At 42.4% G+C, this 13,506-nt stretch overlaps 1 protein-coding gene across 1 annotated transcript; it reads right to left on the minus strand.

Annotated features, from left to right (window-relative positions):
- Positions 1 to 5,817: 5,817 nt before the first annotated feature.
- On the minus strand, positions 5,818 to 12,643 carry LOC112069984 (CB1 cannabinoid receptor-interacting protein 1-like). Its single transcript, XM_024137385.2, has 3 exons — positions 12,269 to 12,643; positions 10,957 to 11,101; positions 5,818 to 6,378 (listed from the first exon to the last, which is right to left on the minus strand). The coding sequence occupies exons 1-3, from the start codon at positions 12,439 to 12,441 to the stop codon at positions 6,124 to 6,126; spliced, it is 573 nt and encodes a 190-aa protein (XP_023993153.1). The 5' UTR covers positions 12,442 to 12,643; the 3' UTR covers positions 5,818 to 6,123.
- Between the last annotated feature and the right edge of the window lie 863 nt (positions 12,644 to 13,506).

Below are 13,506 nucleotides of genomic sequence, written 5' to 3' on the forward strand. Positions count from 1 at the left end.
TCTATGGCCTATTACAATCTATGGCTATTCACATCTTATTAGGCTATTCAACAATCATATTGGCCTATTCAAATCATTATTGGCCTAGTTCACAATTTTAAGGCCTATTCACAATCAGTAATTGGGCCTATTACATCATATTGGTCCCAATTTATTGGCCTACAAATCTTGATTGGCGCTATTCACAATCGATATTGGCTTCAATCCGCTATTCACATTCTATGTATACATCACTAGGCCTATTCCACACATCGTATTGGCTATTCACAATCATATCCTGGCCTAATTTCACCGAATCTTATAGCCTATTCACAATCGTATTGGCCTTATTCACATCAATTGGCCTATTCCAATCTTATAGAGGTCCTATTCACAATATTATGGCCTATCATCAATCGTATTGTTTTCCACACTCGTATTTGGCTTATATTTCACAATCGCATTGGCCTATTACAATACTTAATACGCGCCTATTCACAATCGTATTGAATTCACATATCGTATTGGCTTTTCAAATCGCATTGGCCTACTTCAAACTCTTTACTTCGGTCTAATTCACAATTCTTTAGGCCTATTCAACATATTATCCTGGCCTATTCACAATCGTTTGGTATCACCCGTATTGCTATCACATCTTATTGGCCTATCACAATCTTATTTTGCTTTCAATCTTTCGCTATTCTCACAGCATCTAAATAGGCCTATTCACAATCTAATAGGCTCTTCCTCTATTACCTTACAATCTGTATTGAGCCTATTTCAATTCTTCAGGTAATCGACATGTATTGGCCTATTCACAATCGTTGATTTATTGGCCTATTCACAATCGTATTGGCCTATTCACAATCTTATTGGCCTATTCACAGTGTTAGTTCCTTGTGCTAGAAGCAATGCAACAGTTACTCTGATTGAATCCAGTGTGAGTGGGCACCCACTGGTCTGGCAGGCACCACACCAGAGCCTCCAGGCAGCTAGGCAGGGTGGATCATATCTGGTGATTCGCCACGGCTTTTATCGGTCTTACGTTAGCTAGTGCTAGCAGGAGCTCGCTGAGTCTATCTGTATGTGGGTGGTGCGTGATTGCTAGACAGCATATGGTCCCTGTATCAGGTCATTCCTGCTACCATGCTTAAGCAACAGCCTTCGTCCTCCCTGCCCTCGCTCAATGATAACCCCGAGTAGCCTCGCTGTGTAGCCTTGACAATGGAGTAGCCTGTTGACTGTTTTACACGTCTACCAATAGGGAATAGGCCTTATTCCATGACAGTTTGACATGCCTAAAATGTGCTATCTATGTAGTTAACCTAGGCCTATGGATGACATGCAATTAAAGATGAAGAATGGTTTGTACGTTTGTATCGTGTCTACGCTTGGCTGATAAATAGACATTAATTATTAGCTCGCATGTGACAGCAGCTACCTTGTAATCTTGATTATTTTTTTTTAAACGAAATGATACGATGTTACAACACGACATGAAAGAGGGTGATAACAGTGGTGTAACATATAGGCTACACGTTTCGGGGTCTTTGCTCATCACCCCTCCTTGATTTGGTCATGTCTAGTCCAGTTTGCTAACTGCAACGTATACACCATGTAACGTTAGTCTTATTTATAAAGCAGATTCGACTTTTAGGGCAGGGTAGGACATCAGTAGTCAAATTAGCCACTCGCGTACATGGGAAACATCATAGTAACATGTTCATCTCCTAGAGTCGCACGTTGGTTTTAAACATGTAGTTACGTTGTTGTTGTGATGTTGACTTTTATCTATTGCAGCATAAAGTTGGATTTCGAGTGTAAACAGGGTTACGACTAGAAAGGGCATATATCGGCCATAGCATTGGCCAATATACAGAGGCAACATTGTCAATAAAATCGTTTCCTCCTTCATTGCGAGGGAGGGAGGTACGGTTTATTTACTCTGTGACACATATATAACACGGTAATAACACGACAAACTGTAAAAAACCCGTCGGCTATAGTCCCTACAAATTCAGGCATGTTACCATATCCACTGTGTTTATCTTTTGATTGGTGGGTGAAAATAAGAGTGGCGACAGTTTGCTTACCATCTTGCCGGTTGGATGATGAAATAGGTTGACCAGGAAATGAGGACGGGGAGGGAAAAAAACGATATAAAAAAGGGGGTCTCGCTATTTCAAAAACGCGGTGCTAGTGATATTCAGGATCTTGTTTTTTGACCCAGCTCCTCTCTTTTTAACGTCGGTTTCACTGCAGTGGCACGGGGAGACCCATAGGGCGGGGTCAGTAACGCCGAGGAGGGACAAGGGATGTGTGGAGAGGAGACAGCGAGTAGCCTACATTTCAAGATAAAAGTCCCTCCTCCGCGTTACATAATAACTTATTTGTTTCCTTACCTCTATAGCAGTCTATGTACACGGAGAGACTGACATTCACTGCCATTTGCCACTGTAGCACCCACGTGGCCGTGGAGCAGTTTTAAGAGAAGTGCCTTGTTCAAGGGCACAATGGCATTGGACAGCTCATTGCTCGACCAACCTGTGCTCCCGCACATTGGCTAACCGGGCTATCTGCATTGTGTCCCACCACCCGCCAACCCCTCTTTTTACACTTCTGCTACACTCTGTTCATCATACATGCATAGTCACTTTAACCATATCTACATGTACATACTACCTCAATAAGCCCGACTAACAGGTGTCTGCCTTGCTACTCTTTTTTCAAATGTCTTTTTACTGTTGTTTTATTTCTTTTACGTACCTACACACACACACACACACCTTCTTTTTTTCCTTTTTTTTCTCGCACCATTGGTTAGAGCCTGTAAGTAAGCATTTCACTGTGAGGTCTACTACACCTGTTGTATTCAGCATTTCACTGTAAGGTCTACTACACCTGTTGTATTCAGCATTTCACTGNAGGTCTACTACACCTGTTGTATTTAGCATTTCACTGTGACGTCTACTACACCTGTTGTATTCAGCATTTCACTGTGAGGTCTACTACACCTGTTGTATTCGGCGCACGTGACAAATAAACTTTGGTTTGATTTGATTTGACATGCACATCCCCGACAGAATTTCCCCGTCAAATTCATCCCGCTTGAGCATTAGGTGAAACAGAGAACATTTATTTTCAAGATCTCGGCACATTCTCAATGCCATCTTGTTGCTATACTGTCGCCAATAGAGATAGATCGAAGACTCTAGTTCCCAAAAGCCAATTTAGCATGGGCATTGCCATTGAGGACTCTCACCATTTTGTAAGTAGTCAACTGGATGGGATTTCCTATGGTTTAAGGAAGGATCACATAATTCCATCCAGGCCATCAGGAGGGATCAGCCAATGAACTCTACTCATGAGCAAACATTCTGTAACTGCAGGTGGCAAGTAAATCACCATCCTTGGCTTTGTACCTGTTCAAACAACACCCTCCAGGTGGCAGTGTGCACCCTTTCAGTTTGTTTACCAACTCATCCAGGCTGTATCACAACCGGCAGTGATTGGGAGTCGTCTAGTGCGGCACACAATTGTCCCAGCGTTGTCCGGGTTTGGCCGGTGTAGGCCGTCATTGTAAATAAGAGTTTGTTCTTAACTGACTTTCCTGGTAAATAAAGGTTAAAAATAGAAAAAATAGAAAAAATAGAAAGAAAGGAAAATAAGTAGTAGAAGAAGGAAATGGACTACTTCAAAATGGAGATGGTCTCAATGGCGCTGCCCATGCTCTCACAGATCCCATAATGAGACAGATACAATGTTGCGTTGTCACAACTTCCACCAAAGGTAGTTCCTCTCCCTGTTCGGGCGGCGCTCTGCGCTCGGCGTCGCCGGTCTACTAGCCATCACCGATCCCCTTCCTTTTCTGTTTGTTTTGTCTTTCACACCTGGTTTCATTTGCCTTCATTTCTGTGTGTATATATTTACCCTGTTGCCTGCCTAGGATTGTGCGGGAATGTTTTATTTGTGATTTAGCTCAGTGAGGTTGTGCCCATTTTTTTGTTTCACGCATTTAATAAGAGTGTGTTATTTAGGAGCTTTGTTTGTTCCTCCTTGCGTGAGTAACGGGTGTCTCTGTTGTCGAGGGCGTTTTGACTTTTGTATTGTGCCATNAAGAGTGTGTTATTTAGGAGCTTTGTTTGTTCCTCCTTGCGTGAGTAACGGGTGTCTCTGTTGTCGAGGGCGTTTTGACTTTTGTATTGTGCCATACCTGTATTTGGTGGACTTGCCTATTAAAAGTACGCATCGCAGACATCTCTGCTCTTCTGCGCCTGACTCCTTCACCTACCTCCTAACGCAACATTGTCACATGCATCCTCTACCTCTATGGGAGAGGTGCATTACAGTTCATCTTGGGGAACTGAGCTTTTGTTTTTTTTCCTGGCAAATGTCTGTTTGCATATGTGCACCAGTGCCACTCAMTGGTGGAAACTGTGCAGTGCATGCAAGATTATCCCCATTCGACACACCTACTGTACGACTACTGCTATTCTTTTAGAGGGGACACAAGGGCCCTGTGGATGTTGTGTCCAGTCCCACCCCCCCTCGTTAGGGACAGGGGTCCTATGGCACAGTCCTCCCCTCGTTAGGGACAGGTGTCCTATGGCCCAGTCCTCCCCTCGTTAGGGACAGGTGTCCTATGTCCCAGTCCTCCCCTCGTTAGGGACAGGGAGTCCTATGGCCCAGTCCTCCCCTCGTTAGGGACAGGGGGTCCTATGGCTCAGTCCTCCCCTCGTTCGGGACAGGGGGTCCTATGGCCCAGTCCTCCCCTCGTTAGGGACAGGGAGTCCTATGGCCCAGTCCTCCCCTCGTTAGGGACAGGTGGTCCTATGGGGTATATCCTCCAGCATTAACCACTAAAGTTCTCACCCATCTCGCCTAATCCCACGTAGCCAACAATAAGTGGTTCCAATGGGAATCAAACCCACAATCCTGACGTTGCAAGCACCATGCTCTACCAACTGAGCTGCAGAGAACCAACCCATTATTACTTAACCTCCTTAAAGAGTTATGTTTATGCAAGATTCATCAGTGCTGAATGTTTTCATACTTCATTTCCAAAGCATGCAAGTCCCCAAACTCATACTACAAGCTATGAAAGCATACAAAGCCTGCTCCTTTCGTGTTTTCCTTAGACAGCAAACCTATAGAAGATCATTTTGCTAATGCAACTGACCCAAAACCAGAGTTAACCTGGTTGCACTTGACTATATGTTAGGGTATAGAAATGGCCAGGTATTAAGAAATTACATGGGAAAATAGTAATTACACAGTAATTCCAAAAGAAAACACACATTGGTCATCCCAAACATATTTACTATTCAAATACCTTCACAAATGGTTAAAGCTTCCACAAACATTTTTTTAAAAGCATATCCAGTAATCACTGTTTTAAAGTTCGTAGGTACATTTCACGATGCTCTGATCATTTACATTTTGCTGCTTTTTCGCTACGTATCTCATAGTAAATTATAGTTTTCCCAACTAATAATAACGCTTAGCATATTTATTTCTCTAAAATATTTTAAGAAGGAAATAAGAAACATAAGCAGAAAATGCAGCAGAAATGTGACATTCTGATTCGTCAGAAATGTGACATTCTGATTCGTCAGAAATGTGACATTCTGATTTGTCAGAAATGTGACATTCTGATTCGTCAGAAATGTGACATTCTGATTAGTCAAAATCAGCACAACTATAAAAATAAGAAAAATTTATGGATTAGTCCAAATATTTTGTAAAATCTTCTAACTGTAAACATTCACATACAGAGTGCATATTAACATACCGCATTCTTATATATGCATAGATACCATACACACACACACACACACACACACACACACACACACACACACACACACACACACACACACACACACACACTAAACAAATGGCATAGCTATAAAACACAAAACATACAGCAAATTAAAAGTAATCTTTAGCTTATTAACAGGCAGCATTGGGTTATGCTAATGAGGGCTATGTGCGTGGTCTGATACACTACTGTCTGATCATATCCAGCAAGCCAAATCGTCATTCAGCTCTCATCTCATGTTCATCTGGGTCGTGTGTCGTTAAGGGTCACTTAGGAAAACATTTTGCAACGGGAAATCAAAAAAACAGGCTTTTGTTGGCTAATTACAGGCGTCGTAGCAGTTTCACTGTTATCTCCGTCTTGTGCCACATGAACACAACCCTGATGCTGCCTGTGTTGTTTTGGTTGGTACCATCAGATAACAGCTCCTTGTTGACCCACATCAGGCTGCGTGTCTCGTTGGGCTTGCACTCGTACTCGATGCTGTTGAAACTGTTGCCCCCCTGGCAGTGGTCCCTCTTGTTGTAGTTGTAGTACTTCACCTGCCACACCACTTCAAAAGAGCCCACCTCTGGGAACTGGGAGGGGAAATAATGGGGCCGGCAGAGTTCATCGGTTAACTACAGTTCACTTTTTGTCATTTTTGTGCACCATTTTTTTTTTTTTTTTATGGAAACATTGAAAATACAATCTATACAGCTAAACCACCGGAGGCTGCTGAGGGGAGGACGGCTCATAGTAATGTCTGGAACGGAGCAAATGGAACGGTATTATCAAACACATGGAAACCATAGAAACCATGTGTTTGATACCATTCCCCTGATTCCACTCCAGCCATTACCACGAGCCCGTCCTCCCCAATTAAGATGCCACCAACTTCCTGTGAGCTAAAAACAACAAACAAGTTGACATTGAGTTTTTAAAAAAAAAGGCCCTTACAGACCACGATTGACCTGCCAACGAACCAATCACTGCTCCTGTGTGTCCTCTAATTACCTTGATAATGACCTTGCTAATCTGATAAAGACAGGGAAATGGACACATGGGAGCAGAGCTAACAGCTAAGAAGTTGTTGCTGTGTGTGAAAAATAATGTGGCCCTATTTGAGTGTTGATAATAAAATGAGTTTACAGGGATTGGTGTTTGTGCTCATATATGTGTCTTTGCTAGGCTAATTGTTTGTTAGCAGGACCTGCCTAGCCTGCTAAATGTTTGTTAGCATGACCTGCCTAGCTTGCTAATTGCTTGTTAGCGTGATAAATGTTTGTAGCCCACAGCTAATGATAATGCTAAGGCTACGTGGGTGCTGTTGAGGCTCATGTCATTCTCACATTTAAGTCCTTATTGTGAAGATAGTGCATCTGTTGTGTGATCGTATGCTACAGGTGTGATCGTATGCTAATAGTGTGATTGTATGCTACTGGTGTGATTGTATGCTACTGGTGTGATCGTATGCTAATAGTGTGATTGTATGCTACTGGTGTGATTGTATGCTACTGGTGTGGTCGTATGCTACTGGTGTGGGTCGATGCTATGTGTGGTCGTATGCTACTGGTTGTGATTGTATGCTACGGTGTGCTCGTATGGGCTATAGTGTGATGCGTAATGCTACTTAGTGTGAATTGTATGCTACTGGTGTGATTGTATGCTTACCTGGTGTGATGTAATGCTAACTGGTGTGAGCGTATGCTACTGGTGTTGGTCCGTATGTCTGGTGTGGTCGTATGCTACTGGTGTGGTCGTATGCTACTGGTGTGATTGTATGCTACTGGTGTGATCGTATGCTACTAGTGTGATCGTATGCTACTAGTGTGGTCGTATGCTACTAGTGTGATCGTATGCTACTGGTGTGGTCGTATGCTACTGGTGTGGTCGTATGCTACTGGTGTGGTCGTATGCTACTGGTGTGGTCGTATGCTACTAGTGTGATCGTATGCTGCTGGTGTGGTCGTATGCTACTGGTGTGATTGTATGCTACTGTGGCAGTGCCTTTACCACATGGGTGCTTTATCCTAGCCTTATAGCATACCTGACATGGCTAATGCTAGCTTCAGGCTCTACCTGGGCCTGCTTACTGTTAAGCCATCAATGTTCATTGATATGTTATTCAGGCCCTGCAATATGAGGCATGTTTATTTAGCTTTATGCATGTTTATCTTTATGGTGTTCAATTAAGAACATTATTCATTGTATTTAACATGTATTTAACATGTATTTAACATGTGTGATGCAGTAGTGGGCATATATGTAAAGATCTAATTCCTTGAGCCTTTGAGTATAACTTTGCATGGTTAATTCTATTTCCATTGTCACGCCCTGACCGTAGAGAGCTTTTAATGTCTCTATTTTGGTTTGGTCAGGGTGTGATTTGGGTGGGCATTCTATGTTCATTTTCTATGTTTTGTATTTCTTTGTGTTTGGCCGGGTGTGGTTCTCAATCAGAGGCAGCTGTCAATCGTTGTCTCTGATTGAGAACCATACTTAGGTAGCTTTTTTCCCACATGGTTTTTTTTGGGTAGCTGTTTTCTGTTTTTGTGTCTGCACCAGACAGAACTGTTTCGTGTTGTTACATTTTGTTATTTTGTCTCAGTGTTCAGTTTTTTTTATAAATAATCATGAACACTTCCCACGCTGCGCTTTGGTCCACACCTTCTTCATACCATGGCCGTTACATCCATGTATCCCTTTCCTCCTAGAAACCACACAACCTTGTTGTATAAGTATCTAAAGTGAACTGCAGTGTGTTGTGTGGGGACAGTAAAACTCCTTTTCCCTGACATCCTGTGGTTCTGTTCTCGCCGGACGTCCCTGTGGTCCTTCACGTATCTCTGAATCAGTACATGGTGTTTAGTAGAGGTCCTCCAGACTCTTGCGATATTTTTTATTATTTTTTTTGGTTAAAGAAAGTTTGTTTTATCAAATTTACCTGATTTTGCTTACCGTTACTTTGAACAAAATCAAGACGTCAATATTCTTGTAATGTTTTTTTTTTTGTATACAAAAAATCGTAAATTTACATCTCAATTTGATCAAATTCTGAATTTGCGATTAATCACGCTTTAATCACAGCAAATCCTGCGATTAACTCTTACAAATCTTTATTGACATTTTAGTCATTTAGCAGAAGCTCTTATCCAGATAGACTTGATGCATCAATCTTAAGGTAACTAGGTGAGAGAACCACTTATCACAGTCATACAGTAGTAACTACATTTGTTCTCAAAGTAGCTATAAGCAAAGTCAGTGCTATTTTTTTTTTTTTCCTACTGTGTTATTGACTTGTTTATTGTTTACTCCATGTGTAACTCTGTGTTGTTGTCTGTTCACACTGCTATGCTTTATCTTGGCCAGGTCGCAGTTATAAATGACAACTTATTCTCAACTAGCCTACCTGGTTAAATAAAGGTGAAAAAAAAAAAWAAAAATGTGGATGCACTGCGAAGCTTCAGAGATTTCATCGGGATTTGCATCGTGAACAGTTGACTCCTGATACTGGAAAGCCTACACGTGTAATGGGCTCATATGGACCATGCATAGCCTGGTTCCCAGATGTGTTTGTGCGGTCTTGCCCCAACACCTATGGTCATGGCATGACAACAACCATAGGAGCTGGCTTTACCATACAAACAGATCTGGGACCAGGCTAGATGATGCAGATATCACATAGATCTGGAGCGAGATTTTTTAAACATTTCTTTTTACATTGAACCTTTATTTAACTAGGAAAATCGGTTATGAACAAAATTCTTATTTACAATGACGGCCTACTCCGGCCAAACCCGGACGACGCTAGGCCAATTGTGCGCCGCCCTTATGGGACTCCCAATCCCGGCCGGATGTGATGCAGCCTGGATTCGAACCAGGGACTGTAGTGACGCCTCTCGCACTGAGATGCAGTGCCTTAGAATGCCGCGCCACTCGGGAGATGATGGAGATATGAAACAGATCTGAGACCAGGCTTGATGATGCAGATACCAAACAGATCTGGGACCAGGCTTGATGATGCAGATATCAAACAGATCTGGGACCAGGCTTGATGATGCAGATATGAAACAGATCTGGGACCAGGCTAGATGATGCAATAATCAAACAGATCTGAACCAGGCTTGCATGATCAGATATGATGAACAGATCCTGGGACAGGCTTGATGATGCAGAATATCAACAGATCTGCGGACCAGGCTGATGATGCAGATATCAAACAGATCTGGGACAGGCTTGATGATGCAGATATCAAACAGTCTGGACCAGGCTTGATGATGCAGAATATCAAACAGATCTGGGACCAGGCTTGATGATGCAGATATCAAACACGATCTGGGACCAGGCTTGAGTGCAGATATGAAACAGATCTGGACCAGGCTTGATGATGCAAGATATCAAACAGATCTGGGACCAGGCTTGATGATGCAGATATAAACAGATCTTGGGACCAGGCTTGATGATGCAGATATCAAACAGATCTGGGACCAGGCTTGATGAGTGCAGATATGAAAAACAGATCGGGACCAGGCTTGATGCAGATATCAAACAGATCTGGACCAGGCTTGATGATGCAGATATCAAACAGATCTGGGACCAGGCTTGATATGCAGAATATCAAACAGATTGGGACCAGGCTTGATGATGCAGATATGAAACAGATCTGGGCCAGGCTGATGATGCAGATATCAAAACAGATCTGGGACCAGGCTTGATGAGGATATAAACAGATCTGGGACTAGGCTTGATGGTGCAGATATAAACAGATCTGGTGACCAGGCTTGATGATGCAGATATCAAACAGATCTGGGACCAGGCTTGATGATGCAGATATCAAACAGATCTGGGACCAGGCTAGATGATGCAGATATCAAACAGATCTGGGACCAGGCTAGATGATGGAGATATCAAACAGATCTGGGACCAGGCTTGATGATGGAGATATCAGAAAGTATTTGTAGTGTGACTGGTAAACTGCTCTGAATTAACTTGTCTATTTCATTGTTTTGTCTAACTTGTAAATTGTAAAATATTCTGTCTGTAATGTATTTTTCGTTATGTGTTGGACCCCAGTAAGACGAGCTGTTGTCATGGCGTCAGCTAATGGGGATTCTAATAAAATCCTACAGAAATCCAAAGCAAATTACAGTCAAACTGAGTTTTCCCTTTGCTACCTGTATGCTGATCTGTACAGCTTGTCTGTCTCCGCTCTTGGTGTGTGTCACGCCCTCTGTGTCGTAGACGCCAGTGTAGACCACACACTGGGGGTCTCTAGACTGTTGCTCCAAGGGGAATGTGACTCCCCCTACACTCATGGTGCTGAGGACCAGGACAGGATCACAACAGTTAGGGAGAGATCATCAATCAAAAACATTTATTTTATAACGCCCTTTTACGTCAACAGTTGTCACAAAAGTGCTGTACAGGAAACCCAGCCTAAAACCCCAAACAGCAAGCAATTGCAGATGTAGAAGCACAGAAAATCTCCCTATAGAAGGAAGAAACCTTGAAAGGAACCAGGCTCTGAGGGGTGGCCAGTCCTCTTCTGGCTGTACTGAGTATAGATTTCAGGGTACATGTGTGGCCAAATGAAGGCCAGGTCGTTTTTCAAGACGATCAAACGTTTATAGATGACCAGCAAGATCAGCTAATAGCCATGATGGGTGATGACTGCTTATCTGGGGGCAGGGTTGGGGGTGGATTGGTGACACTGGGCCTGTGGTTGTTTTGACATTGCAGCTGACAGCAAAGACAGCTGCCGAATGACTGATCTACAAAATCGGGGTGAAATATAGATCACCAGTGTAATTTATCATTCTATCCATGATAATTCATTTTTAAATAACAAAAGACTGAAACACAAACTCAACTCGCCATATTTCAGAGCATGTTTAGCCTACTGCAGGACATGCTGAAGGCCTAATCGGTAGTGGATTTGACACAATCTGGCTGCGCCTTCTGTCTCCCTGCACCCGCCGGACTCTAGCCAACGTCACTGTCGTCACTATCTGGCCAAATTGCAAAACTGGAAGCGCTGCCTAGTTCAACATTTTAGATTCTTAAAACCAATTTTGACTTTGCAGTTTGGCAATCTAGTGGGGACTCTAGTGAACCGCGCGCGCTCTGACGTCTCGCCTTCAACCTCGTACGGCTTGTGTTTTTATCAATGGTCTCAATGAATGACCAATTTAATAAAATGTGTCAATTAGATTAAAGCAGGGACATAATGTCCAGGGGTTGTGATCTTTTCCAAGAGAATCCACCGATTCTATTTCACATTATGAAACACTAATATAATGTAGATTTTGGATAATAAAATGTAGTCAAAACATCAACACGCTGTGATGGATTGTCACTGACGGAACGTTGTCTTCCTCAAAAGATAAATTGTCAAAATATAGCCTATTGAAGTGTATAGACACTATATAGGTTATCAGAAGAATATTGCCTGATTGTCTGTAATACATTTCACCCCACCATACTTACGTTGCCTCCACAGCCCCAGGTTTGACAAACACTTCAATCTTGTACTTTGACCCCGTTAGCAATTTAATCGTCCTGGTTTGGCCAAATCTCGCTCCGTCCGATTTGAAGTACACAGCACTGTTATTTGGTTGCATTTTCAATGAAATTCCGATTTTGACGAGTTCAACAGCCATTCTTCTTGAAATTGAGGGATGAGGTTGTGCTCACTTCCAATCCTATCTGAGTGGACAAGAGAGGGGCGCAGGTGTGAAACGGTGGCCACTCCGGATTTCCAACAGAACTATCGATGTGGAATATTGTTGTGACGTGAAAGCACAGGTTTAAAATGTAAAAACTCATCGCTGGAGGCAGAGCCTAAAGTAATTTCCACTGTCCTCGTAAATAATCCCATACACACACACATAATCCTCCTATACACGTAATCTAAGGAGATCAAGACTAAAATAATTTGGCCCGGTAAACAATTTGGCCCAGTAGAGAAATAATAAACCTGCATTTTGTTATTTGATTAATAAATGGTTCAAATAGGCCTATTGATTTTAAAAGAAAGTTGAAAATTGCACGCCATGCACGCAGAGAGTGGGAGATTATAGAGGGAAACAAAGCAGTCCGTTTCAAATGGTCAAATCATAGGTGGGTTAGCTGACATCACGATAACGACGCGGACGCTTCAGTGGGGCAGAAATCGTGAGTTGTGATTCTGGATGGACAGATAGCTAGCAACAATGACAATAAACTGTCATGTGGGAAATCGTAAGTGACTCCTTTCAGTTAGTTTAATCTTGTTCTTGATACCATGTCTTGTTTTCAGGCGTTTTGACTGATTTTAAATCAATGCTAATATGACAAAAAAAAATCGCTAGCTAGATACCCAACAATTGTAATAATGTATTAGAGACAACAAGTGCAAATGTATATGTTTTCAATAAACATTGGAAATGAAATACATGTTGTCAAACAATCTAAACCAGCCCCGCCTGTTTTGTCCCATAGTTACGCACAGGTCGGTTTTGTTGCTAAACAACCAACCCGTCTGTCGTCCCAGTCAATATTCACTTATACAACAGGAGTGTGCCTTTCCAAATCATGTCCAGTCAATAGAATTTACCACAGGTGGATTCCAAGTTGTAGAAACATCTCAAGGATGATCAATGGAAACAGGATGGACCTGAGCTCAATTTTGAGTCTCATAACAAAGGTTCTGAATACTTATGTAAATAAGGTATTTCTGTTTTTGG

The sequence above is a fragment of the Salvelinus sp. IW2-2015 genome, unplaced genomic scaffold, assembly GCF_002910315.2.
Source record: "Salvelinus sp. IW2-2015 unplaced genomic scaffold, ASM291031v2 Un_scaffold1187, whole genome shotgun sequence".
Taxonomy (NCBI): domain Eukaryota; kingdom Metazoa; phylum Chordata; class Actinopteri; order Salmoniformes; family Salmonidae; genus Salvelinus; species Salvelinus sp. IW2-2015.